Source organism: Juglans microcarpa x Juglans regia, chromosome 3D (assembly GCF_004785595.1).
Source record: "Juglans microcarpa x Juglans regia isolate MS1-56 chromosome 3D, Jm3101_v1.0, whole genome shotgun sequence".
Taxonomy (NCBI): Eukaryota; Viridiplantae; Streptophyta; class Magnoliopsida; order Fagales; family Juglandaceae; genus Juglans; species Juglans microcarpa x Juglans regia.
The window spans coordinates 6,035,510-6,063,185 of NC_054598.1; the positions used below are offsets into that span (position 1 = coordinate 6,035,510).

At 36.1% G+C, this 27,676-nt stretch overlaps 3 protein-coding genes and 1 long non-coding RNA gene across 4 annotated transcripts; 3 read left to right on the top strand and 1 right to left on the bottom strand.

The window, feature by feature from the left end:
* The first annotated feature begins 1,084 nt into the window (after nt 1-1,084).
* On the top strand, nt 1,085-3,222 carry LOC121254227 (pentatricopeptide repeat-containing protein At2g21090-like). The gene is given in 2 exon segments (XM_041154192.1): nt 1,085-2,593; nt 2,595-3,222. Coding segments are annotated over 2 exon segments (1,791 nt in total). The 5' UTR covers nt 1,085-1,180; the 3' UTR covers nt 2,973-3,222.
* Nucleotides 3,223-7,317: 4,095 nt separating this feature from the next.
* On the top strand, nt 7,318-8,691 carry LOC121254238 (PI-PLC X-box domain-containing protein DDB_G0293730). The gene has a single exon (XM_041154204.1). It carries the CDS (start codon nt 7,518-7,520, stop codon nt 8,472-8,474), a length of 957 nt encoding a protein of 318 aa, XP_041010138.1. The 5' UTR covers nt 7,318-7,517; the 3' UTR covers nt 8,475-8,691.
* A 449-nt stretch (nt 8,692-9,140) lies between these two features.
* On the bottom strand, nt 9,141-20,141 carry LOC121254248. Its single transcript, XR_005938594.1, has 4 exons — nt 19,791-20,141; nt 11,354-11,489; nt 11,195-11,264; nt 9,141-9,386 (listed from the first exon to the last, which is right to left on the bottom strand). It is a non-coding gene; the product is annotated as an uncharacterized LOC121254248 (long non-coding RNA).
* A 2,229-nt stretch (nt 20,142-22,370) lies between these two features.
* On the top strand, nt 22,371-23,212 carry LOC121254244 (chaperone protein dnaJ 11, chloroplastic-like). The gene has a single exon (XM_041154213.1). The coding sequence runs from the start codon at nt 22,462-22,464 to the stop codon at nt 22,984-22,986; it is 525 nt and encodes a 174-aa protein (XP_041010147.1). The 5' UTR covers nt 22,371-22,461; the 3' UTR covers nt 22,987-23,212.
* Nucleotides 23,213-27,676: the final 4,464 nt, after the last annotated feature.

Here is a 27,676-nt window from a genome sequence, read left to right on the forward strand (position 1 = left end):
TTAACATCTTTAATTAATAAAAAAATTAAAAAAATATATAATTTTATTAATAGTCACTTCTTTAATTATTAAATAAGATTAAAAATTAAAAAAATCAAATAAAAAAAATAAAAATAAGTAGTAATCCTATCATTATTATTTTTAATTATTTTGCTTAAACAGTTGCATTAAAACGCAATAAGGCGGAAATCCAATTTAAAATTTAGATAATTTACCTTTTCAGTGTATATATCAAATTCAGTTGCATTAAATAAATAAATAAACTTTTTACAACTAAATAAGAGAAACCTAATCAATTCTCGAGCCCTAATAATAATATATCTAAATATAATAGTTAATTATATAAATTTATCTATTGCTGACTGACCTAATAATATAAAATTTTCAGATATAAATTTTGAGAAATGTTGTTTATCATCTCAACACCATATTTCAATATGTAATTATACACGTTTACACATTAATATGTGTGTGTTTAAATAAAAAAATAAAAATAACAAATCATATATTAGTGTGTGATGTAAGATATAATAAATAGATTTTTTCATAAATTTTATTCAATTTTTGTTTTCCAAGCACAAATTATGTTTATTTACTTCACCTCGAACGCATGCATATTGCATCCTCTTCCAACACATTCTCAAATTATATAAGTTTTCATTTGCATAGATCTTCGTTTTTCCACATATTCCACAATCCGATTGCACAATTCTTTAAAAAAAAAAAAAAAAAAAAAAATCAATTGCACTCAAATGAAAACGAATGAGAGAAGTATTAAAATTTGTATGAACACAAAATTATAATAAAATATTAACAATACAGTTTATTTGTAAAATAAATAAGTTTTTATTAAACATAAACTATAACTCAACAATAAACTATAACTCAATTGGTGCTTACATAATGATCAAACGGACAGAAGTTGATCATCTACCGTTCGATCAAACTCGCCAAAATTACGCTCCTGCTTTTGCCAACATTGGATAATAGGATCGGGTTTTACCGGACAAGGCTCGCCAGTGAAGCCCATCAAACTAACTGCGGGTATCTGGAACTAGGCCCATGAAGGTTTGTCATTCCTATCACAGCCGCCATTGCCAATCCTCGGCGGAGCAGGAGCTGCCCTCCCAAGTCTCCAAGATCACCACAATCAGCAATACATAGATGAAGACGTTATGCAATGCCCTCTCTCTCTTCCCCGACTCTCAGGCTCCCCCGAGAAACATTTCACACCCGACCCAACAAGAAACATCCGGTCTCCAATACTCCCTGCGTTGTCCAATCCCTCCTCAGCCTCGCCTCGGAAGGTCATCTCTCCCAAGCAATCTCTTCCCTAGAGCTCTTGGTCCGCAAAGGCCTCCGCTTGCCCTCCGAAACTCTCTCCTATCTCTTACAACGGTGCGCGGACTCCAAGTCTCTTAGACATGCCAAATGGGTTCACCTCCATTTGAAGCTCACCGGACTCAAGCACCCTACAACGTTTTTGTCGAACCAGTTGATTGCTGTGTACTTCAGGTGCGGTGATGAAGTGGAGGCACGCAAGGTGTTTGATAAAATGTCTGCGAGGAACTTGTACACGTGGAATAATATGCTTTCTGGGTATGCTAAAATGGGGATGATTAAGCCAGCTAAGAAGTTGTTTGATAAAATTGCGGTGAAGGATATTGTGTCGTGGAACACTATGGTGATAGCTTTTGCACGGAGTGGGTGCTGTGACGAGGCTGTGAGGTTTTATAGGGAGCTGCGGAGACAGTCAATTGGGTATAACGAGTTCAGTTTTTCCGGTGTTTTGACAGTCTGCGTGAAGTTGAAGGAATTGGAGCTTACTAGGCAGGTTCATGGGCAGGTTTTGATTGTTGGTTTTACGTCAAATGTGGTGATTTCAAGTTCAGTTCTTGATGCTTATGCAAAGTGCGGGGAGATGGGAGACTCGAGGAGAGTATTTGATGACATGAGTGTAAGGGACGTCCTTGCTTGGACCACCCTCGTTTCAGGATATGCTAAATGGGGGGACATGCAATCAGCTAGCGAAATGTTTGATCGAATGCCTGAGAAAAACCCTGTATCATGGACAGCTCTGATTTCTGGCTATGCAAGAAATGGCCTAGGGTATGAAGCGCTTGAGCTGTTTACAAAAATGATGATGGTTCAAGTTAAACCTGATCAATTTACATTCAGTAGTTGCCTTTGTGCTTGTGCCAGTATAGCTTCACTTAAGCATGGCAAACAGATGCACGCCTGTTTGATACGAACTAATTTTAGACCTAACACTATTGTTGTGAGCTCTCTCATTGACATGTATTCAAAATGTGGGAGTTTGGAAATTGGCAAGTGGGTTTTCAATCTAATGGGTGATAAGCGAGATGTTGTATTGTGGAACACAATGATTTCTGCCTTAGCTCAGCATGGTCATGGTGAAGAGGCAATGAAAATGTTTGATGATTTGATAAGATCAGGAGTGAAGCCAGATAGGACCACCTTTGTTGTCACTCTCAATGCTTGTAGTCATTCAGGTCTTGTGCAAGAAGGGCTTAAGTTGTTCAATTCAATGACTTGTGATCATGGCATCATTCCTGATCAAGAACATTATGCGTTGCTTAATTGATATCTTGGGTCAGGCTGGACGTTTTGACGAGTTGATGGAACGACTCAAGAAGATGCCTCGTAAGCCTGGTGTTCGAGTTTTGAATGCTGTGCTTGGTGTTTGTCGAATTCATGGAAATATCGAGTTGGGAAGAAAAGCGGCTGAACACCTTATCGAGTTGGAGCCTCAATCCTCTGCTGCCTATGTTTTACTTTCAAGTATATATGCCGTGCTTGGAAGTTGGGAGCTGGTAGAGAAGTTTAGAAAACTTATGGATGAGAGACATGTTAAGAAAGAACGAGCAGTCAGTTGGATAGAGATTGGAAATGAAGTGCATGCTTTCACTGTATCAGATAGATTGCACCCTCTGAAAGAAGTAATATATTGAGTTTTAGAACATTTAGCTGGACAGACGGAAGAAGATCCATCATAACTTAATACCGAAAGTTATAACTTCATCAATTTTTATCTCTGCTGGGTGGGTTTTTACTTTCTTGGGACCTGGGAGACACAGAAATTATATTTCCGGTAAATTTCGAACTTCTTAACATTTTTGTTCATTCCTTTGGATCAGATTCTCTAGTACAGTTGAATCGCCACATTAATGATGCACCTATGAGACTTGTTCTCTCTTGGAATATCTTCTTCTTTTTTTCCTGTTGTATCATTATTTTTACTCATTAACAATCCAATAAAATGAAATTTGGTAATGAGTTTTATGAATTCCAATGAATCTGTGTTTGGACCACTCATTATAATATGAATGCGATAGTTTCGTACTCTAGACGTCGAGGCTTTTGCCACTTTGGGTTTCCAGGTTGAAAGAGACGGGTAGTCTCCGGGTTTCTTCTACTACTGGCATTGCAACATAAGGCCATCTCTACATGGCAATATAAGGCTTACGATTGGGGTTGGGTTGTACTTGGCCCAACCTGAATCTTAGCCGCTCAATCGTCAGGCTTGGCCTGCAGTCACTTAACATCATTTAAGTTATTATGTTCAAGTCATCTATTTCTTTTTTAATGATTAAAATTTCATTAAACTAAAAAGACTTGCGAAATGAGGAGATGTGTTTTGGATCCCAACAAAACACCCCGTTAAAATTACAAAAGCATAGAAAATAAAAAGGGCATTCAAGTCAAATCAATGGATTTGGGCACGTGTTTCTCATATGGACCGTGCTACACGGACTGATGAATTAATTGAAGAAATCAACCGATAAGTGTAAATCTATTTTTTTTTTCTTCTTTTCTTTTAATTATTATTTATACATCTTTAAACATTTTTAAAAAAAAATCAATTCACTAATATTTACTTCTTTAACTATTAAGTAAATAAAAAATTCAATCGATTATTTTTATAGATTCAATCAGTATTTTCCTTCTTATATAGACCGAGGAGGGAACATCAATAAGAGAAATGCTAGCATGGTGAAGGCAAAGCCGACAAGGAGGAACAGAAAATTAAACCGACATCCCACCTTACCAAACATGGTCATGACTTGCCTGATGTAACGCCCGGCTTATATCTTGCAAAATTATGCTATTTATAAGTTATTGTGTCCACGCATTACTTATTATTATGAGATCTATTATAATTATATTAAAATATTTTATTGTAACTAAAATTTAAAACTTTATAATAATAATTTGATAAGTGTATTGACAAATTAGGGTCGTTACAAACTGTTTTTTCCTTTCATTTTTTAATTCCACGGGTAACGTTGGTCTATGGCCAACCTGTTTGACGCTAGCACGTGGCTTTGGTTGGATACACTCATACGTTCCAATCATTGCAGCAATAGTTAGAAACTTGATATTGCCTTCTTTGGCGACTGTTTATGCATGATGCTATCATCCCTCCTAATTTCCAAGTTACGGGATGAGAAAGGAAACTATGTACTTGATTATGACAATCATGTGAAGAAAGAACGTGAAGTGAATGACGTGGGACGTGTGATATTCAATTTATTGCAATCTTCATAGGGCTATATATGATCTATATACATATATAATTTTCGATAACAAGAGAAAGTCACATCATCTACTCCTATATTAATATATTATGACCGTGAATTTGATTGTTTAAATTTACAATATTAATTTGAAAGACCATGTTAATATTTTTACTTTGTTAGATAATTTTGAGATTTTGATTTATTATATGGTTAGCAATCGAAAAATTATCACATTTATAAAAACTTCACAACTTTGTTGTAAATATAATTGAAAATTTATAAAAATGTGTTTTAGTGATATTCAAGCTTTTTCAAAGAAGCTTTCATAGTTTTAAGACTATTCACGTGGGTACAAAAGAGTAATGGAGTTACCAACAAACGAATTGGCTTGCTAGCATGCCAAATGGGCCATGATGAATCATGTTATTGCATGTTATTGCTAGTTTATTCTCTTTTTTTTTTTTAAATATTTTTTAAAACTCTAAAAAAAAAAGTTCATTAATCGTAAATTTTATAAACATTTAAAAAAGATACACCATCGATAACTTTGAGCAGTATATTTGAGTGGGACTAACTAGCATTTTTCATTTGTATTAACATACTTACAATACTTGTAAATCACTACGGATATATTTTATTGCTATTAATATTATCAAAAATCTTAAAAAAGAGACTTATTTTTGTGTTATTATCCTGAAGAGTTCATTAATTTGACCGAGTAAAATTCAAGGTACAAAAGTAATATTGAAATTTCTTCAGCATTATACATATACTTAAAATGAAGTCATGATCTAGGTACCAGATCATGAATTATTTTTGCATCTTGTCGTATTATATGCAAGACAATAACCTGTTTCGTTCCTTGAAAGTTCAGCATCCCATTAATGTTCTAGCGCCAGTGCTTTCAACTTGTGTAATAATATTTCAGCTATCTCATATTTATATATCTATGCTGCTAATTTATCAGATTTCATGCATGCCAGGTTTCTCAGTAATGATCAGTAATCATATACATATATGTAATAAAGACACAAGCTACATGGCCTATACTCTAAAATAATTAGTCAATAATACAATTAGAACCCCATTGAAATCTTATAAAGAGCAAGAACTTCTCATATGGTGTATCACAATACATGACCAATATATGTAATTATATATAAGTAGGTTGGTGTTTTTGAAATGAAAAATATCCCAATTTGTTTATATGGTATCAAAATACTATATATAATCCCCGTGGGATGTGGAATATGCTACATCTCTTCCCCTTATCTTCTTCCCCATTTATTTCATTTTTTCTGGGTATCGCTATCTGAAACAGGAGACAGCAACTTGACGCTAATTTTGAACCACAGATTGTGAATGCACATGGCCGTAGGCCCCAAGAATTGTGTCATGGTGCAAGGGTTTTACTGGTTTGTGACTCTGTAATTACTCTATAAAGTAGACAATTGCCTAATCTGTAAAGCAGATTAACTCTTTTAATCTTTAAGACTTTGATTGCTCGATCTTTGTGGGCGGGAAAAGAATATTATACATGAGATGATTATTCGGGTGGCAACATATATGCCAATTACAGCAACTACTAAAGGGCGGGGGGATGGGGGAGGTCTTGCATTTGGTTTCACTGCCAGAGGTTAAACATTGAGCGGTCCTGGTCATTGAACAAGGACGACCGGACCATTGATATCATCACTTGCATGCCCACTTTTTCCTATTATTTTATTTATAAGCTTTATTGTTGTTATTATTATTATTTTTATTCAATAAGCGCTATGATTGAGCAAAATTTCCTTCAATGATTAAGTGATTTGATTATGAGGTGGTTCAACCACCAACGAGTATGACCCATATGTATGCTAGCTGGATTTCTCGTTCTCAGTTTGAATTCATATTCCTTTTTTTTTTTCTTTTTTTTTTTTTTTCATTTTTGTGACCATATGGTAGCTGATTAATCCCAAATAAATTAAGACATTATTTCGCCTTGTAGTTAACCTTAATTATTATTATTATTATTATTAGTATTACTGGTGAAAAGTTGTATAATAGGATTTTATTTTGAAAAAGATTATTTATCATCCTTTTATTATATATCTTTTGATATTACAATAAGAAAGGATAAAAAATATAATAGTAAAATAATGATAATTAACATTTTTTTTTCATTTTAACCAAGTTGACAAGTTGTTATGCACCATGGCAAATCAAATCCTAAATTATCTTCTAAATGAAAGTAGTATTCATGAATTCTGGCTAAGACAAGTAATATGTTTTTTTTTTTTTACTCTCGTTTATCAATAGTACTGCACAAGCAGTATCTCACTCAGGACTGTAAAAAATATTATTTTAATAAATATATTATTATAATTTTAAAATTTTTTTAAACGTAACTATATGTATTTATTGCAAGTATGTAGACTAGCTCCTTATAATAAAAGATATTCTCTGTCGTTACTAAATATAGGATAGATGAAATGGTAAACAGCGGTGTGATAGAATTGTAGCCATAGATAATGATTAAAAATGTTAGGAATCAAAGATCGAAAAATACCTAATGAATCAAGATGATCCCAAAGCTGGATATTAAAACCAGACAAAACCTCATAGAAGGTTGGACAGCCATACAAAAGTGGAGAGCACTCTCGATTATAACTCTCCACCGATAATGCAATGAAAAGCCGGCCCACCAGAAACAATGACATGCTGATCACGTCCTATCACAAACCAGAAAAATGAAAATAAAAATAACAATATATGATGATAAAACTGAGAAAGTTGGAGTAGAAGAGGAAGTAATCTCTCTGTATTTGAAGAAGTCTCTCATATACCATTATAAAATCTCATCTGACTTTACAATGCTTGATATTAAAACCCAAAAACCTAATCTTTTTCTTAGCAGATCAGAAAGAAAAGGAAACACAAACCAGAAGTAGAAAAAAGAAAGAACTCGACTTCTTTTTCTTCTTTTACACTGAGATGGGTTCCCAGGTTTCCAAACAAGTGGATCGACGAAAGGCGATCTCGACGGAGAAGAAAAGTCTGTGTGATCTTCAAGGAAGCTGTGGTCACGAATTTCCCGGCAGTGACTACAGGCCTCCAGATAGAAAGAACTGGATGTCTGGCCTCAACCCAGAGAAGCTTCGTGTGAATCAGATAGTATGGCCTGGAACCCATGATTCCGCTACCAACAAGATCGGCTTCCCATTCGTTTCTCGCCCTTTTGCGCAATGCCAGTCTTTGTCCATCTATCACCAGCTTGTGAGAGGCACCAGGGTTCTTGATATCCGGGTTCAGGAGGATCGCCGCGTTTGCCATGGAATCCTTGTCACATATAGTATTGACGCTGTCATCAAAGACATCAAGAAGTTCTTGTCGGAGACACAGTCAGAGATCATAATCTTGGAGATTCGTACCGAGTTTGGGCACCAAGACCCTGCTGACTTTGATAAGTACCTGGAGGATCAGCTTGGGGAGTTTCTGATTCATCAGGATGACCATGTGTTTGGAAAAACAATTGCAGAACTGTTGCCAAAGAGAATTATCTGTGTATGGAAGCCGAGGAAGTCACCTCACCCCAAGCCCGGGAGCCCCTTATGGAGTGCTGGTTATTTGAAGGATAACTGGATTGACACAGATTTGCCATCGACAAAGTTCGAGAGCAACTTGAAGCATTTGAGCGAGCAACCACCGGTTTCATCGAGGAAATTCTTTTACAGGGTGGAGAATACAGTCACCCCACAGGCTGATAACCCAGTTTTGTGTGTTAAGCCCGTGACAGGACGGATTCACAAGTATTCAAGGTTGTTTATTACTCAGTGCGTCTCCAGGAGTTGCGTGGATCGACTGCAGATCTTCTCCACGGATTTCATAGATGAGGATTTTGTCGATGCATGCGTTGGGCTTACACATGCAAGGATCGAAGGGAAAGCCTAAAATTTTCTTCGTTTGTGCAGTTTTTTTACCTCCTTGTCTTGTTCAATAGCATATTATAATGTCCTTGCATATTACTATCATGTTCTGCATCCATGGAAACTGGTGCGTTACTGTTAAAATGGATCTGCTGTTAATTTGTTTGTTTGTAATGTAATGTATGATGTACAAATTAAAATACTATCAATCATAAATTGGGAGTGATTTGTTTTGGTTTGAATGACCGAAGCCTCGTGGTAACGATGTATCATGTTGATCTGCTCGAACATTTGCCAATTCGTTCTATATTTTACGGGAGAAATTTCGTCTAATTTGTATGACCTCGAAAAACCAATTTGGTAAGCAGGGCCTAAGCTTAGGTTGTAAATTGGAGTGTTTGTTTCAGATAATTGGAATATAAGACTAATTTCCACTAAATTAGCTGTTTTATTTATTACCATCGATCAATCTTTCGTTCTTAACCTCGAGGTTTCATCCCATTAGAACTTGACAGTTTGATCTAATCAAAACGAGACATTTGGTGGTGCAGGTTTATTTCCTTGATGAATGGCGCCCTTGTGCATCAAACTTCATTGATCGAGACATCTTTGTCAGTTACCTCAGGCTCAAAGGACTGATCACCACAAGACAGATGGGAGAGACAGGTCCTGTTCTTGAGAATGATTAAACCAATCAAATCCCAAAGAATGGGATAATGTTAACCATGAAAGCTTAATGTTCATATCGAGTACAGTGTGGTAAGGGGAAAGGAAACTGGAAACATGAAAAGGTATGGTCAATTAGAAAATCAAAGATGTAGCTCCAAACGCAGTGATGACAAAAAAAGACAAACAAGGAGAATGAAAAAATGTGCAACTGAAGCATCGCTGCTCAAACATCCTTTTGCTTGAGATAGAGCAACTTCATGGTTGTAACCTGCAAGAACATAGCCTACAACTTAATAAATTGTTTCTACGAAATAGCTTGGACAGGCACATCAACACAAATATCTCATTTTTTTTTTTTCCTAAAAAAAAATTTGGAAGTACATCAAGTCAAAGATCTAAGCAATGCAGATCAATTCTCAATATTGGATAACAGCATATACCACCTCATGTTGTATATATGACTTTACAGAATCTATTAAGCTGCCTTTTAATAACTTCCCTCAAGTCTTTAATTAAATAAAAGTTGGCTCGTACTTGTAGTCAGAAAGAATGGAGGTGAACCAAAATTCAGGATGATGAAATAAAAGAGAGGTTACTGTGCCATAACTGTTGAGGACAATCCATAATTAATAACGTTTAGGTCTGGTTTGTGAAAACAAACCATCTCATCTAATCATTACAACTTTTTCAAATTCCAAAACAAAATACAAAAAACAATTCAACATTTGCAAATCTTAAAACAAAAATAATATTAAAAAATTATATTCTAACAATATTTTATTCAACTTTCATCTCATCTTATCTCATCTATGTAACCAAACGAGGCCTTAGTATGAGCAAGACAAGTCGCTAACTATAGTCGAAGTAGAATGAACAACAGTGAAGAGGACTCATGGCCTGAAACGTTAAAACATAGTTAGTGGTGGCCACTAGCAAGGTGGAGTACTTGGAGACATTGATGTCAAAAGAGCTTCTCTGCAAATTCCCCCAACAACTCGGCTTTCGAATTCACGCAGGGCTCAATATCTTTGAACACACGGGCTTACAGTCCTATGGCTTGGACTTTGATGATTTGGGTTTTCATAACACCAAGAAATCTCTTCTTCGGGATGGAATTGGAAATAGATTTGGGAAACATAGGCAAGCTCAAGAAAGTCACTTCCAACGTCCAGAAGAAGATCAGCACCACTGCCTCCAACAGTAATCATTAATCTTCTGAAATTGAAGCACAAGATGAAAATGGAGTATGAGTTATCCCCAATTCCCATAAAGAATACTTTTTACCCAGCCACCACAAAGGCAAGGGCTAAAGTGCTAAAGGCTGCGTCCAAACATTTCAAGAGAACGAAGAAGAAAGATCACGCGGCCTATTGGAAGCCCTCCAACTATCTTAGAGATGGAGATATCTCAAGATGATTCTATTTGCATTTTTTTCTTCTTTTTGTTAATTAGCTTGATTTCTATTTATAATATGTGGTCTTTAAACAGGCATTCTCTTCGTCTGAATGTATGTATGTTATATTGTATAATGATAAACTTATAACTCTTTTATAATTTTAAAAAAAGAATAAATAAAAACCAGCTGTTGATCTTCCTGCAGATGTAGATGTGGTTTGCATGTTATAAGGAAAAAGGATTTCTGAAGGTTTGTGATGAATTGATAGGTATATACGCTTCAGTACCCAAAAGAAATTGAACCCATTACTGAACCTTCCGCCCCTTATTAATGAGAGAAGGAGATGCTATTCCATCTAAAGACCTTCGGCAATGACCAATATTTACTTAACAAAGCTGAGCTTCAAGGTGTCACAAGATTTAGGGGAGGGGGAGACGAAAAAGAACGTTGGCTGTAAATGTTAGAAAAAAAAAAAGGCAAAACAAGATCAGAAAAAGCATGCACAGGGCCATAACTGTAGAAGCAAGGATTTTTTGTGAATAGCCAAGTTGAAAAGAATATTTCCAGAATTCTTTTAAGAATTGAAAGACTATAGAAAATTATCAGAATGCTACAATAACAGCCTTTTGTCAAAGATAAAAATGAGACATGAGAAGTGTTAAAGCCAGAGGGAGAGGAACCTGAGACTGGGTTATCTCTATGCTGTAATGATCCTTTCACCAGTACTGTCCCTGGGTTTTGCTGAAAAACCTGTTTACATAGAGCAAGTAAACTTTGACGTGATTCCACGATCAAACTTATTAATCAAGCCAAAAGAGAAGGTAAGCATCGCTGAATACCAAAATGCAAAACCTAAGTTATTTGAAGGAGGTTGCAAACAACTTGAACCATTAGACGTCTCTGGTTCAAGTCAACAACTTGTAGCTTCATCAATAGATTGTACTTCATTCTTCAGGATTGCACCACAGTGATCATCTGATTCAGTGATTTATTAAAATGAGATTCACCATGTAAGCCCACAGATATATCACAAAAATGGTTTCAGATGCTATAATAGATCAGCAGTCATAAAAATATGTCATCTGTAAATGAGGCATTCAATTCACAGGATGCACCGCCAGTACAAAGTACGAATCTGTCAATTGCAATACATGGATTGCAGTGTTGCACTGAATCGGAGTTGAAGGCCATAAGAATTTGAGAAGAACACAGCATGAGATGTAATAATAATAGGAAGAAAAACATAAAATATGAAAACAGACCATAGACATAAATTAATGCATTTAAAACCTCAAATGCCAACATAAATATTTATGCACATAATCAATATACCAAGTCTGCCAATGCATGACTCAGCTTCAAACTATTTTGAATCTTTTGCTTGGCTGATTGTAAATGCAGATATGGTACAGGTCTATATCTTCCCATTAAACTTACCTATGAAGTAAGGAAATAATCTTCATTTTCCTATTGATAGAGGTAACATAAGTTGTTTTCAAGTGGTCGTAGGAACCTAGCTAAAAATATAGAAAACTTGAGATTGGACAACATTCTTGGGCTAATATAGAGAGGAAACCACCAGGACTTTTGATTCTCAAAACAGGGAGCTAAGGCTGATAAATTATATGGCCATTACGAGAATCATCAAATGCAGCAAAGCCACCATTCAAGTGAATACCAAATGGCCATTACAAGGATCATCCAAACTGCAATTTTACTAAACCCAGACAAACAAATTTCTTAACATTAGAAAAATTAGGAAATTGCCTGGATAAGTAGAAATATAGATATCCAGAACTTAAGCATGAAGATATTCTTCTAAGCCACATGGGCTGATGCTGTTGATACACTGGAGGGAAAATGACCAAGCAAGCCACCATTGATCTGTTTGTCCTTGGACAAATTCAGTAGTCATTACTATTGTGACTCCAACCTCCTAAAGCATTGATATAAGGCGTATATGATTTGATTTTCTCCCAATCAGCACAGACAAGGCCGACGGGCCCCGATGACTTCGCTGAGGGCCATTTGGTGCCGGTCCTCCTGCCGGCGACCTGGACTTTTGCAAGGGTCTATTTCTGCCATCTTTCAGAGTGCTCTGGTGGTCGTGCCGCTAACACAGAAAGTCTCGCCGACTCCAAGCGAGGCAAATAAGAGTACTCCGGCGTCAATCTGCTAGTGTTTTTGTATATCCTAGAGGGCTACGGCGACCCCAACCACCGCATCCCTCCATTCCCTTTAGTCGGCGAGTGACACCTCAGTCACAAACAAGGTTGACGGGCCCCGGCGACTTTTTTGAGGGCCATTCGGAGTTGGTCCTCCCTCCGATGAACTGTATTTTTGCAAGGGAGTTTTCCTCATTCTCTGTTGACACAGAAAAAGTCGCTGGATTCCGGCGAGTCTACTTCGAGCACTCCGGCATTCAGATTAGCCTGTCTCGTGAGCCCAATTAGCAGTTCATTTCGCATATTTTTTTCTGCCTCAAATATGCTTCCCGAAGCTTTTTGCATAAATACTCGACAGAATGAAGCCCTTCAACTTGGTAAGCCCCTACATCTGAAGTCGAAGGTTTGATATCATTATGGGTCAGCTGGTGCACTTTTGGGTGGAATCAAAGACTTTTGAGTTTTTGCCAGAAACATGGAGGTCTTCATTAAAAATTGTGGAGAGGAATAAAAAGGTTTGGAGATTTGTAGAGATGGGTTAGGGAGTTACAACGTCTTTCTTGGGTAATCAACTACGACGCCGAGAGTAGTAACTCAACTAGAGGAAAGTCTAAAAGGAGGGCATTGTGAAGACGGGAAACAAGTGGTTTGGGTGGGTTTTTAGGATAGAGTTTTAGTTCTACGGGAAACAAGGGGATGGGGTTGGGCTTGGTGTATTTTGAGTTGTTTTTCACAGGCTTTTTGGGTCATTAGGGGCTTTCTAATATGGACAAAGTGTTTTCTTGTATACATTCAGTGTACTTGGTTACTATTTATATATATAATATTTTTACTTATAAAAAAAAAAAACAAAGTATAAGATTTTCAGAACGAATTTATTTGACACATGCCTGTTTAATAAGAAGGGTTTAAATATATTAAGGAAGGTTCCATAAATCAAGCCAAGACACAAGATCAGATTTCCAGCTCATGATTTCTGACTGTTACAATCTATCCATTTATTGAAAATTCATCATTCCTTGTATAGCACAAACTGTGCAACAGTCTAAGCATAGTTTCTATATTAGAATACTTGCCTTAAATACTTCTCTGTAACTAGTGTATATAATCGATTGTATACATCAATGAGAATCAAGGTGTTTTTTACATTGAAACATTGTGCAGTGTATTTCTCTATATGGTATCAGACAACCCTTCCTCTAACGAGCAGATCGATCCAACTCCGGCTATATCTTCTTCCTCAGACTTAAACCCCCCCCACCCCCCCACCCAACCGTGCGCGCGCGCGCGCGCGTACCCATAACCAACCCATTTCTTCCACTGAAAATGCACGCATTGCTCTTAACATCACTGCCCAAATAAATGAAAAGCTCACACCTTCCACGTTTTCGCAATGGCCAGCTCAGTTTGAAGCTCTGCTTATAGATTATGATCTCCTAGACTACGTCAATGGCGTTCTTCCGTGTCCTTCCCATGCAGGCACATCCTCCTCGGATCTAAACAAAACTCATTGGGTTCGTCAAGATAAACTCATTTTGAGTGCTATTTTGGCCTTTTCGTCCACTACCATTACTCCTCTCATTGCTACCTCCAAAACCTCTCATGAGGCTTGGAAGAAACTCAACCATATGTATGCTAGTAAATCACGAACCCGTGCTATGCAACTCAAGGAAGAGCTTACCTTAATCCAGCGAGGGAATCGCACCATTCCCGATTACTTGCACGCTGTGAAAGCTCTTGCCGACGAGATCGCTCTAATCGATCATCCCATCTCCGATGATGATCTCACCTTGTATGTCCTCAATGGACTCGGTCCCGACTTCAGAGAAATCGCGGCCCCAGTCCAAGCCAGGGAAACCTCCTTGGCGTTCGAAGAGCTTCATGATCTCCTCATGAGTCATGAGAACTACTTGCGGTGGCTGGAGAGTGCAACTCAACAACTAGGTGCCACTACAAATTACTCTCATCGGCAGAGGAACACGATGAACTCTCCAAATGGGTCTCAATTCAAGGGCTCCTCTAAAACAAATGGGCCTCAGCGCTCCCAGGGGCAATCTCGCCCATCCACCGACTATTCCAAGGAGTTCCGCAAGCCCAATAATAATTCGGGCAAATCCACTCAGAGGCACTATCAACCAAAATGTCAGCTTTGCGATCAAATGGGCCACATCGCAAAAAACTGTCCCCAGTTGCATCCCTCTGAAGTCACTGTCAACTGTACTTCTGCTACAAATCAACATGACAAAAAATGGCTTCTTGACTCTACCGCCTCTCACAACATTACGGGCGATCTCGGAAATTTATCCATTCATGCTGAATATGATGGAACTGATGAAGTTGTTATTGGTAATGGGTCAGGTTTAACTGTTTCACATATTGGTTCCTTGGCTTTACAATCACCCAAACGGACTTTTATTTTATGTGATACACTTTGTGTGCCTCATATAAAAAAAAAAAAATCTAATTTCTGTTCACCATTTCACCACTCAAAATCATGTTTTTATTGAGTTTCACCCGTCTTTTTTTCTTGTGAAGGATCAAATCATGGGGGCGACCCTACTAAGAGGTGCATGTGAAAATGGCGTTTACGATTTTCCAGACTCACTGGTGGATTCTCCTTCAAAAATGGTGGCATGTGTGCATGAACGAACGTCGATTGATGGATGGCACAAGCGTCTTGGACACCCTTCTCTTAAAATTGTCCAAAATCTTGTCAATTGTTTTTCACTTTCTGTTCACAAAAATAATAAAATGTCATCCTTGTGTGACTCGTGTTCTATTAATAAAGCACGTCAACAACCTTTTCGATCCACCACTCTACCTAGCCATGCTCCTCTTGATCTTGTTTTCACTGATGTTTGGGGTCCCGCACATTGTCTTGGTCTTGATGGATCTCGTTACTATTTACTTTTTGTTGACCACTACACAAAATATATGTGGTTTTACCCCATGCCTGCAAAGTCGTGTGTTCGAAATATTTTTCCTCAATTTAAGGAATTGGTTGAAAAAAGATTTCGCACTAAAATCAAAAGTCTTTATTCTGATAATGGTGGAGAATTCACAAGTCTAAAATATTTTCTCTCTCCATGGCATTAGTCACTACACGACGGCCCCTCACACGCCTCAACAAAATGGAGTCTTCGAAAGGCGACATCGTCTCCTTGTCGAAACGGGCCTAACTTTACTTCATGATGCCTTTCTTCCTCTTTCCTATTGGCCTCATGCTTTTCAAATCGTTACCTATCTCATAAATCGCCAGCCCACCTCTCTCCTTCAAAATAAATCACCTTTTGAGGCCCTGTTTGGACAAAAGCCCAATTACCTCAAGCTGAAGAAATTCGATCGCATCTGCTACCCTCTCACCCGGCCCTATAACACCAACAAACTCCAGCCCAAGTCAATACCTTGTGTTTTTGCTGGTTACTCCCAGACCCAGAACGCGTAGGTGCCTTGATCCACAAGCCCAAAGGCTTTGTGTCTCACGGCATGTTCTTTTTGATGAAGATCAAACCATTACATCCCTCGGGTCTCTCTCTTCTTCCTCGCACACGCACCTCTCAGTCCCTCTTCACGCTCCAACTCCGCCTGCTTGCCCGCCGACGTTCATGCTCTTGCCTGCACCAGTGTTTTCGGAAGGTGTCTCCGCCGTGGCCACTGCACCCCCAGGTAATCCCCGTATCTCTTCCTCTCCTGTTTTTGGGTTTTCTCCTAATAATGTTGAATCTCCATTGTCGGTCCCATGTGAATCTCCACAACCATTGTCGTGTGTCTCTCCTCCTGCAGATTTATCATCTCCCCATGCTCCCACAATAGAACCTATTGCCGAAAACCCTTTTCCAAACCCTAGGTCACACCGAATGGTCACTAGGTCCATGAATAATATATTCAAACCTAAACAACTCAATCTTGTCACCAAACACTCCCTTCCCGAAAGCCTGGAACCAACATGTGTGACACAAGCTGTCTCCAACCCTCATTGGCGCACTGCCATGTCTGATGAACTCACTGCCCTTATGCAGCAGGGGACTTGGGACTTAGTTCCCCCCCCCCCCAGCAAAGTGTAACCCAGTCAGTTGTAAGTGGGTATTTCGGGTCAAGCGAAAACCGGATGGCTCTATTGATCGTTTCAAAGCCCGCTTAGTTGCCAAAGGGTATAATCAACGACCCAGGATAGATTATAAGGAGACTTTCAGTCCCGTGATCAAACCTGCTACCATTCGCTCTGTGTTAACTGTTGCTAATATGAAAGGGTGGATTTTAAGGCAAATGGATGTTAATAATGCGTTTTTGCATGGTGAACTCACTGAAACAGTGTATATGATACAACCTCCTGGTTTTAAAGACATATCCAGACCAGATCATGTCTGTCGACTGCGCAAGGCCATCTATGGCCTTAAACAGGCCCCCCGGGCATGGTACTCTGCCCTTAAAGCAGCGCTTCTTGAACTTGGTTTTCCCAATTCCAAGGCTGATTCATCCTTGTTTATTTTTAACTGTGGCTCCATTGCATGCTATTTTTTGGTCTATGTGGATGACCTTGTGATCACTGGGAACGATCCAAAATTTGTGGATTCAATTATTCAGCAACTTGGTGCTCGGTTCTCCTTGAAGGATATGGGCAACCTTCATTATTTTTTGGGAGTGGAAGTCATTCCTACTCCTCAAGGTTTATTTCTGTCCCAGCACAAGTATATTCGTGATTTGCTGTCCAAAACCAATATGGTTGGTGCGAAGGATGTTTCTACTCCGTTATCCACTAGTACATCCTTAAAACTACATGATGGAACAACTTCTGTTGATGACACTGAATTCCATCGTGTTATTGGGAGTCTTCAATATCTCTCCCTCACTCGACCCAATATATCATTTGCTATTAATAAATTGTCTCAATTCATGCATAAGCCCACAACTACTCACTGGATAGCTACAAAAAGACTTCTTCGGTATCTCAAGCAAACCATCTTTCATGGCATTCATCTCAAGAAGTCCACCTCTTGGCTTCTCACCACTTTTTCCGATGCTGATTGGGCCGGCAACGTTGATGATCGCACCTCAACTTCACAGCCTATATCAGTTTTCTTGGCTCCATTCCCATCTTGTGGAGTTCCAAAAAACAGCGTGCTGTTGCTAGATCCTCTACGGAAGTGGAATATCGGTTACTTGCCAATGCTGCCTCAGAAACCATGTGGTTACTTGCCTTGTTTAAAGAACTCAGAGTGTCCCTTCAATCAGCGCCATCTCTTCTCTGTGACAACCTTGGTGCTACACATCTCAGCTTCAATCCGGTTCAACACTCACGCATGAAACATATTCAGATTGATCTCCACTTTGTTCGTGATCTAGTTCAGCGTGGAGCTCTTCAGGTGCGGCATGTGCATACTCAGGATCAGCTTGCAGACTTAATGACAAAACCTTTGTCCAGACAATGCACTGAAATACTTCGTCACAAGATTGGGCTTGCCGATGGCACCACAATCTTGCGGGGGCGTATTAAGGAAGGTTCCATAGATCAAGCCAAGACACAAGATCAGATTTCCAGCTCATGATTTTTGACTGTTACAATCTGTCCATTTATTGTAAATTCATCATTCCTTGTATAGCACAAACTGTGCAATAGTCTAAGCATAGTGTGACGCCCCGACGTCACAATTCCCATTCTTTTGTACGTGGGAGTCGGGGCGTCACACATAGTTTCTATATTAGAATACTTGCCTTAAATACTTCTCTGTAACTAGTGTATACAAACGATTGTATACATCAATGAGAATCAAGGTGTTTTTTACATTGAAACATTGTGCAGTGTATTTCTCTATAAAATAGACAAGGTTAATACTGAAGGGACTGCATCAAACAGCACTATCGTCAACAGAATGAGTTACAAAAGCCTTTTCTCCACCAGGAAAAATCATCCCCTCTGGAGTTTCACTACAAGAACTGTAGGATTTCTTCCTACTTCCTTCATGGTTTCAAAAAAACTAGGGATTACACAAAATTAAGTCAAACTTCTTGCCATCCCTGAACAGTCAGGAAGTACATGTGGCCATTATAACTCTTGTTAGCATCTGCACGAGGATCGAATGAAGCTGAAAGAAAAGCACACACCTGACCACCACCCTAACCAAATTTACAATCAAGTCTGTTTTGCTTTCACAAAAGATCGACTCACCATTGAGTCACTCTTTGAATGAATAGTCTTTACAAATTTCAACTTCTCTAAAAACAATGTAGAAGTCTACCTGCATTGAGTAGCCTTCAAGATAAAAGTTCAATTAACCATGTCAAGACAAAAAGGTGAAGGTAAGAAATTCTTTTGTTTTTTGTTTTTTGATTTTTCTTAAAGGCCAGGGCGACAAGAAAATCTCAACATTTGAAGGAACTGCGTAACAAAAAATATTTCCCTCAAAGTAAGTTATAGCAGCCTACAGAGACACTACGCATAAGTTGTTTATATAAAAACTATATTGAATCTTTTGGGACAAAACTACTTGGGAAGATGAGTTTAAATGTATTTTCATTATTCTGATCACCAGCATAGCATCTTATCGCAAAGACGAAGATTTGGCCACTTGTACAACAAGGTCCTTAGTACCTCAGTAACCACACCCTCAGTAACCAGACTGACAGAGGTAACAGATTAAGGAAACCTTTGATTATCCCCACAAATTTATAAGCCTCACTGCATCAGAATCACATATAGCATTTGAAAGAACACAAAAGAATGACATTGTGCATTTTTTAAGGTTTATAGGGTTCAACTGTGTGAAATCACCCTTATCCCAATTTCACATGGTAGAGAGGTCTTGAATCATAACTCTACACTTTATCCAATTAATTAAATATTTCACGTGATTGGTCCAGTTATTGAGGCGAGTCTAACTCAGATGTGAGGAGTAGCGTTAAATAAATACAAATGATTAATTAATCTATTTATTCCTATTAACTTAATCTTTTTAGCCAAGCGGTTATTTCACAAACCGGTAGGATTTCACACTTACCAGTTTTTCAAGGTTACTACGGAACGATAACTAAGAAGAATAATGCACAAACTGGAATACTGAATTACCTCAAATAATAAAAGAAAAACACAAAACAAAAATTTCTCGATTCTTACCTCTAATTATATAAACACCACCAGAGTAAAAGAGTAGAACCAAAGGACGTCATTGTCGTGGAGGAGGAGAACCCGAGCTCCTGGGTGGCGTTAAAGTCGGTCCAGTGGCTTTTGGGACGACTGTCGCGGTTGTAGAAAAAGAAGGGCTGGAAGGAAGGGTGGAGGGAAGCCACGAGAGCGAATCGGGTGGGTTTTCGGAGTAGTTGTTTCTAGTAGGGGTCGTGGGTCGCTACGACTCCATCCTCGTCTACTTCTTGCTCGGCATTTTCCAGACTTGGTGCATGGGATTCGACCCCTTGTCGTGGCCGGTCTAGAAGCGCAGACAGGAGAGGATGTGTGCCTTTTCAACTTTTGACATCGAAATCGGAAAAAGTTTTTCAATTGGTACGAGAATGACAAAAAAAAAAAGATGTTAAATAAATCGCTGTAAAGGCGATGTTTTCATTTATTAAGTCGATAAAGTGGCCATAATAGTCTCTACTTGTCTTCAACGAAAGTTGTCGCAAGTTTGTTTTGCTGTTTAGATATTTGGATTATCTCAAAATTCTGTAAATAATAATAAAATTATACGTGAATAATAATAATAAAATAATTTATATTAAGATATTTTATTAAATTTAAAAAAATAAGATAGAATAAATTAAATAAAAACTTTATAAAGTTAAGAAGTTGTTTGAATATAATTTTTTAATATAATTTTGTTTTGAACTTTAAAAAAGTTATATTAATTTTTGTGTTTTATTTTTAAATTTGTAAAAATTGTAACGATTAGATAATTATTGAATGAAAAAACTGAATATTTAAAAATAAAAATTGTTTATTTGAGTGATATATAAGAAGAAATTTATGAAATTTTTTAAAAATTTTTCATTTTATCTCATTATCTAAATAAAGTTGAGTGTCCAATAAATGTCAAATATAGAGTAGGAAAAAAGTTATAAAAACACTCTAAGTATTTTATTTTGTGCCAAATAATAATAATAGTAATAATAATAATAATAATAATAATAATAATAATAAAGAAGGTAATTGACAAAAATGCATCAAACTTTTGGAAGTCGTGATCTAAACGAATGATCATTAATTTATTAAAAAAATAAAATTAAAACTAATGCCATAGCAACAGAATCTTTCTTTATTGTGGGTATAACAGCATAAGAAATTTGATAACATATTAATCAAAGTAGTTTAGATGCCAGTAATAGTGCTTTACACATAAAATAAAATAAAAAACCCAAAAAAAAAAAAATGTCTCAAATAAATCCCTTGAATGTGAAGTTTATAAAGTCGATACCTCTCTGTCCTCCGCTCTCTAGCCTCCTTTTTGCCTCTCTGTTCTCGTCTCTTTTATTTTATATATTTTTTTCTTTTATTATTAACTCTTAACTCTTTTGTTGCCACCCGCCACCATGTGTCCCTTGTCTACGCTGCCCATGACTTACACCGCGTATAAACTAATCGAATGCTTTCCCCATCATGTGTATAGGCGCGCGTTGCTTACGCGCCACCACAACTACTAGATGCCTCTTTTACAGCTTTGTTTAGTTCCCATTCCCATGCTCTATGGATATGTATTCAACTATTCAGATTATTGATGGCATGCACTCTTGCAATAGCCAAGCAAACCTTGGTTCATTTTGGTTTTCTTGGGATGCCTGAGTTTCTTCTGCTATTGTACATTTTCCACTAAGGATTTGAAGGTCCCATGTGAGCTGTTTGACAGCTCCCTGTGATGACAGAGACCGCCTTGTTAGGTCTTTGCTATTAACACTATTCATACCTCCTACATTTTCCTTTCATTTTTGTCTTAGATAACAAAATTATATAGAACCAAAAGTGAAACCTCTTTGCCAATTAGATTAAGAGAATTATTATAGTCATAAAAAAAATTATATAAAAATAATTCATAGACAGACGTAACTTCATGTGATATGTTATATCTATTTTATAATAAAAATAATTTTATAATTTATCTACCACATCAAACAACGTCATTTTATAAATTTAAATTTTATGTAATTTATTTATATTAAAACATTTCTCACAGGCCAGATCGTATGTATGTAGGTCTTAAACTGTAGTTTACACGCCAAAAGTCTCAGTAAATGTCAATTCCATCGTCGACAATGTCATCAAAATGGGCTTCTTGTTGCACGCTTCCAGATCCATCCCACTTGCACTCGTCCTGTGTCTTTTCGATATTTTATTTTCTGGGAAAAATAGGAACTGTCGTAGGCTGTTTACTGTTGTTTCGACCGTGATTTCAGCATCATCAAACGGCCATGGAAGAATCCAGAACTACTTATTAACCGAAGTTTTGTTCCCCGATATAGGCCCCAACTCCAAGTAAATCGTGTTTAATTGCAAAAAAGTTCCATTGCATCGCTTATTAATTAAACATTACCATAGATTAAGGAATTTGAACTTATGTTCCTGCATTTATGGACTGAGAAAGGCCAAGCGGGCCCTATCATCTATGAAATATAAGGGTAAGCCTATCCATAAAAACAGCCAGCTGACTCAGCATCCAATGGATAAGCCTTTCAAAATCAACCAGAGTTAACCCAACGCCAACATTTCGCCCTGTTTTTCCTCTCTCTATATAAAGCCCCGTTCCCCTCCTCCCTCCACTATTCGCTTCCAGCTTCAAATTCTCAACACAAGCTTCTCAATGCTCGCCTCCTCATCTTCAACCTCCTTTCTCCAACACCCACTTCCACTCGCCCTCTCAAGCAGACACCAACCTCAAGCAAAGCCATCTTTTCTTAGATTTCGTCCGCACAAAACTGTAGCTGCTGCTTGTAGCGCAGCAACAGAGACAGGTCAAGCTCAGAGACCTCACCTTAATTTTCCTGTTCATCAAATGGCCTCCGCTGCGTCATTGTACGAGGTTCTTGGGATCCCCATGAGTGCAAGTTGCCACGATATCAAGACGGCATATAGGAGGTTGGCGAGAATGTGTCACCCTGACGTGGTGGCCATCAACCAGAAGGAAGCATCGGCCAACGATTTCAAGAAGATCCATGCAGCTTATTGCACGCTGTCCGACCCCGACAAACGTGCTTGTTATGACAGAGAAATTTACGGGTATCGACGAAGGCCCTATGGTTCTTCGCCGCTCTCATCGTCGACGGTGGCCATGGCGGGGTTTCCGGGACGTACTAGGAGGAACTGGGAGACTGACCAGTGTTGGTAGCTAAATTAGATTAAGAACGATGTATACATACAGAGTTTTATAGAAAAAAGGGCAAAAAAAAAAAATAAAAAAAAAAACTATGTATGCATATCATCCCCTGTTCTTCACTTTCTGTGATCGAAAACAGAACAGAGAACAGGGTATAACGATGCCGTTTCTCTTTTTTCGGATGGGCATTCACGTGTAATATATTACCTCGTATTTATTTCTGCTGGTCCCTTTTCTTGTTTGATTCATCGTTTATGTCTCTTACATTTATTATTTTTCTGGATTTCTTTTAGAGAAAATATATTTATAATAATTATATAATTATTGTATAATCACTTTAAAAAAATAAATAAAATATAAAATTCATATAAAAAATTAATTTTTAATAATAAATTTTATTATTTTTCAAAACGATTATATACAATATTTATGAACATTACGATTATAAATATCTTTTTCCTAAGATGATCAAACGATGAAGTCGAGATGGAATGTTGGAGACAGCCAAAGTTCACAAATAAAAATGGAGAATTTAGGTGATGAAAGTTGAAACTGGTTTGCAGGATAAATAAATAAAATGGTTTAGTACAGCCCCCGAGCAGTGTTCTTAATTAAGGTGTACGTGGCCCGTCTGTACTAAACCTTTTTATATAGAGCACTGCTAGAGTGCTAGGGCACCGAGGCCGACCATAAATGTAAAATCTACTTTTTATTTTGTGTATTTTTTAAAAGTATTTTTATAAATTTTTTACATAAAAAAATTACAAAGCCATTAGAAAAATATTTTTTTAATTATTAATTAAAAATTAAGATATAAAAAATAAATGGACAGAAAATGTCGGTAACCATCCCCGGTAAGGGTAGTGATTCCCCTTAATAATGTGGATGGTGTCAGAGACGATGTTAACTTTCTGGTAACTGCTTAAATTTTAAACTCTTTCTGGGAAGTCTGCAGTTGGTCGGTGAGTTTTGTCAGCAAGACAGAGAGCAAGAGGCATCAACTGCTTGGCCTGCAGCATTTACAGTGCAATGTATCCTGTATCGGGGTGCGGGTGCTGAAGTCTCAAAATGAGCACCCACTATCTTACGTTGTTCAGAAGAATCTGACTCAAAATTAGGAGGTGATGTCTCTCTCATAGAGGATTTGTGAGGCCCAAAATAGCATTAGTATTAGATTATCAATATAACCGAAATGCTTGTTTTATGTTCAACCACTATCATGTCCCTGCTTTACTAACTGCCAACTAACATTCTCCCTGCCCATGCATCCCCTTTTCCCCCATTGTGTCAATTCAAATATTATTTATAAGTTTAATAATTAATATTTGATTTATTAATTTTTTTTATTTTCACAATATATTTAATATAATATTCTACTTATTAAGTCAGCATATTCCCTATTATGAAAGTCATTACAATTATAAAAATAATAAAACATTAACAATTCTTTTAAATTCCATTTTACTATTGTTGCATGTAAATAATCATTCAGATCAATTGGCAACACTTTAATTTCTTACTAAAATAATCAAGATCCAATCTTCCTCCTTATGTATAAAAAGAAAAGAGTAATGTTAGATACAAATTCCAAATAGACAAGTCTCATACAAGTCTTTTATAAAATAATAGATCCTACTAATAAATAATAATTTTTTTTTACACTTTTTTAAAGTGAGGTTTACTTTTTTACAAAGGCTTGTATGAGACTTGTCTATTTAGGACTTGTATAAATCATTTCTTAAAAAAAAAAATAATAATGTTCATTAAGAATTTTCTTTTATTTAATTTTGTTTAATAATAAAAATAGAAGTAAAATTTGTTTATTTTGTGATAAATACAGACTGTTGTTGCCATCCTCATCCATTGCCAAGTGGGAGGGATCATATGTTGGGAAACGACTACATCTGGACAACATAAAGAATTGGGGCCAAGTGTTAGCACCTTACAACCCGCGAGATGCCACCTACGGACCCTCTGGCCCATATTCAACGACATGTCGACACATATCAGTGTAGGGATTTGATGATTCGCATTCCTCTAGGAGGCACCGACTCGAAACCGTCCCCTTCATTATTGACTGGTCGTTTACAGTACGAATAAAATTTTGCCGCTCCTATTCATTGACTGGTCGTTAATAGCATTCCTGGTTCTCTAAATTTTTTTTTAAATTTTAATTAAAAATAACATTTTTTATAATTTTATCTTAAATTTTATTTATTTTTAAAAAATCTTTTACATCTCATTCCCTATCATTTCTCTATTTTATTAAAATAATATTATTCTATTATTTCTTTATTACTTTTTTGTCACACTTCTATTTACAAACTTAACTACTCAATATTTTTTCATATGTTTTAAACTATTACTCTAGTAAATATTTTAAACAAAAATTTTAATTATTTTTTATGGGTATAATAATATTTTTAAAATTAATTTTTTTTATATTTTAGTAATTACTTAAATTATTTTAAAAATTATTATTTAAAACTATAATAAATATGAGTATGAGAAAAAATGTAGATGGTTGAAAGAATAATTTATTTTATTTATTAGAATAAAATATTAATAAAAGATTATTTAGAGGATGAATAGTGATTCTCTGTATTCGGAGAACTAATGTTTATCTCTTAAATCAAAATCCTAAAATAGGAAATGGGATGGTAGGAGGTTTTTCAGCTTTTCTCTAAATTATTTCCTATAATTTAGAGATAACAGTGAAATAGGACATGTGATGGGAATGCTCTTACGGTACAAATAGGATTACTACATTCTACTATTTATTTATTATTATTTTTAAATTTGATTTTTTAAATTTGTTTTACTTAATTATTAAGAAATTGACTATTAATAGAATTATATATTTTGATATTTTTTCTTAATAATTAAATATGTTAAAAAAGTACTTAAAAGAAATAATAAAAAAACTTTTAAATATATAAGTGAATAGTAAGAGAGATAGCAACCTATCACTATCCAAACTTAAATATATGTTGATTCCGTTCATGCATGGGAACAATTCACTACGATTCCGGCGAACTACATTAAAAATTGCCAACAAAAGGGCAAAAACAAAAAAGCCAAATTAAAGAGCCGACCTCGGCAATTATTGACTTAATATGGATCATGGCCATTAAACTTTTCAGTTGACCTGAAATATCAAACTCGCATGCCGTATTTCATAAAGGTTCTTATAAATACAAGCCTTTCTCGGTTGAAAATTTTGACTATCATTCCCATATCACACATTATACATAATTTTTTAATTTTTAATTTTTTCTTTTACTAAATGTGTATTGTATAAATAATAAGTAAAAGAACTTAATTAATTTAGAAAAAAAATAAAAAAATATAAATATAAATAATAAATAACAAAACTCTTATAGTGACGTGGTAAGGCATGTCAGGGCCTATTATGGTAGATTGTGGTGGTCTTGGCCCATATTCAAGATTGATCTGCATGACTTGGGCTAGTAGCCCACCAAGGAATTGGGTAAGATGGGGCAGGAGCTTGCTTTCGGCATTATTAGACAGCTTGTTATGGCTGTGTTTTATGTTTTAAGCTAAAAAAAAAAAAAAAAAAGTTTTCGGTGTTTGGTTTATTTCAAAGATTTTATTAGTGAACAATATTCTTGTTTTTATTTTCCAACTGAAAAGAATTTAATATCTCCAAGTAAGACTATATCACATAATGTTAATCTAAAGATTTGAAATTTGAGATACCATTCTATTTACTTTTGTAAAGTACTCTTTCACTCTTCTATAAATAATTATATGTGCATGGTACTATGTGACGACGTTGTTTCTCGATCTCTTTCTTTTATCTATTTGCTCAACTGTGCCACAACTTCTTTGATCATTTAAGCTTTAGAATAAAATAAAAGGCCATGTTAATAAATATTTAAAATTTAATTGAAAGACTTGAAATACTTTTTTTTTTTTTTTCTAGATCTCATTTATATCATTTAGTAATTGATAAAAAAAAAAATTAAAAATGAATTGTTTATAATCCGGTGCGCGCGCAACTAGAGAAAATTAAAGGGATATATGCAAATCAAGACAAATTCATAGTTATTAGTCAAGGAATTATATATATTATATGAGTACTGCTAGAGCCACCGCTGGTGGCTCCTGCTGGGAGCTACCGCTGGCTCTAGCATGTATTTTTTGATGTATTTTTTTTAATTATTTTTAATATTTAAAAAAAATAAAATAAAATATTATTAAAAAATACTTTCTTAATCATAAAGTAAAAAAAATATTAAAAAATATTTTCTTAATCACGGAGTAATTAATAAATAATTTTTTTATTAATTACTCCGTGATTAAGAAAGTATTTTTAATAATATTATGAAATTTTTTATTTTTTTTAAATATTTAAAATTGTTAAAAAAATCTATATTATATACTACAAGCTGACACCATCCGTTCTGACGTTCCACTCATTAGTTAAGGAATTATATATATTAAACTGGTACGTACGTATTTTTATGGGAAATTTATCCCAATATTTTCTGTTGAGATATATATAATATTTAATTTGTCCCCAAATTGTGTGTGTGTGTGTGTCTATATATATATATATATATATATATATATATATATATATATATATATATATATCCTGATCTAGTTCGAGATTGTCATCAACAAACAATAATATATATGATTTTGCACCCAATGAATACACCCATTTTAAGTGAAA

Coding starts and splice junctions, on each gene's coding strand:
- LOC121254238 (XM_041154204.1), top strand. CDS start 7,518: ATGGGTTCCCAGGTTTCCAAACAAGTGGATCGACGAAAGGCGATCTCG.
- LOC121254244 (XM_041154213.1), top strand. CDS start 22,462: ATGCTCGCCTCCTCATCTTCAACCTCCTTTCTCCAACACCCACTTCCA.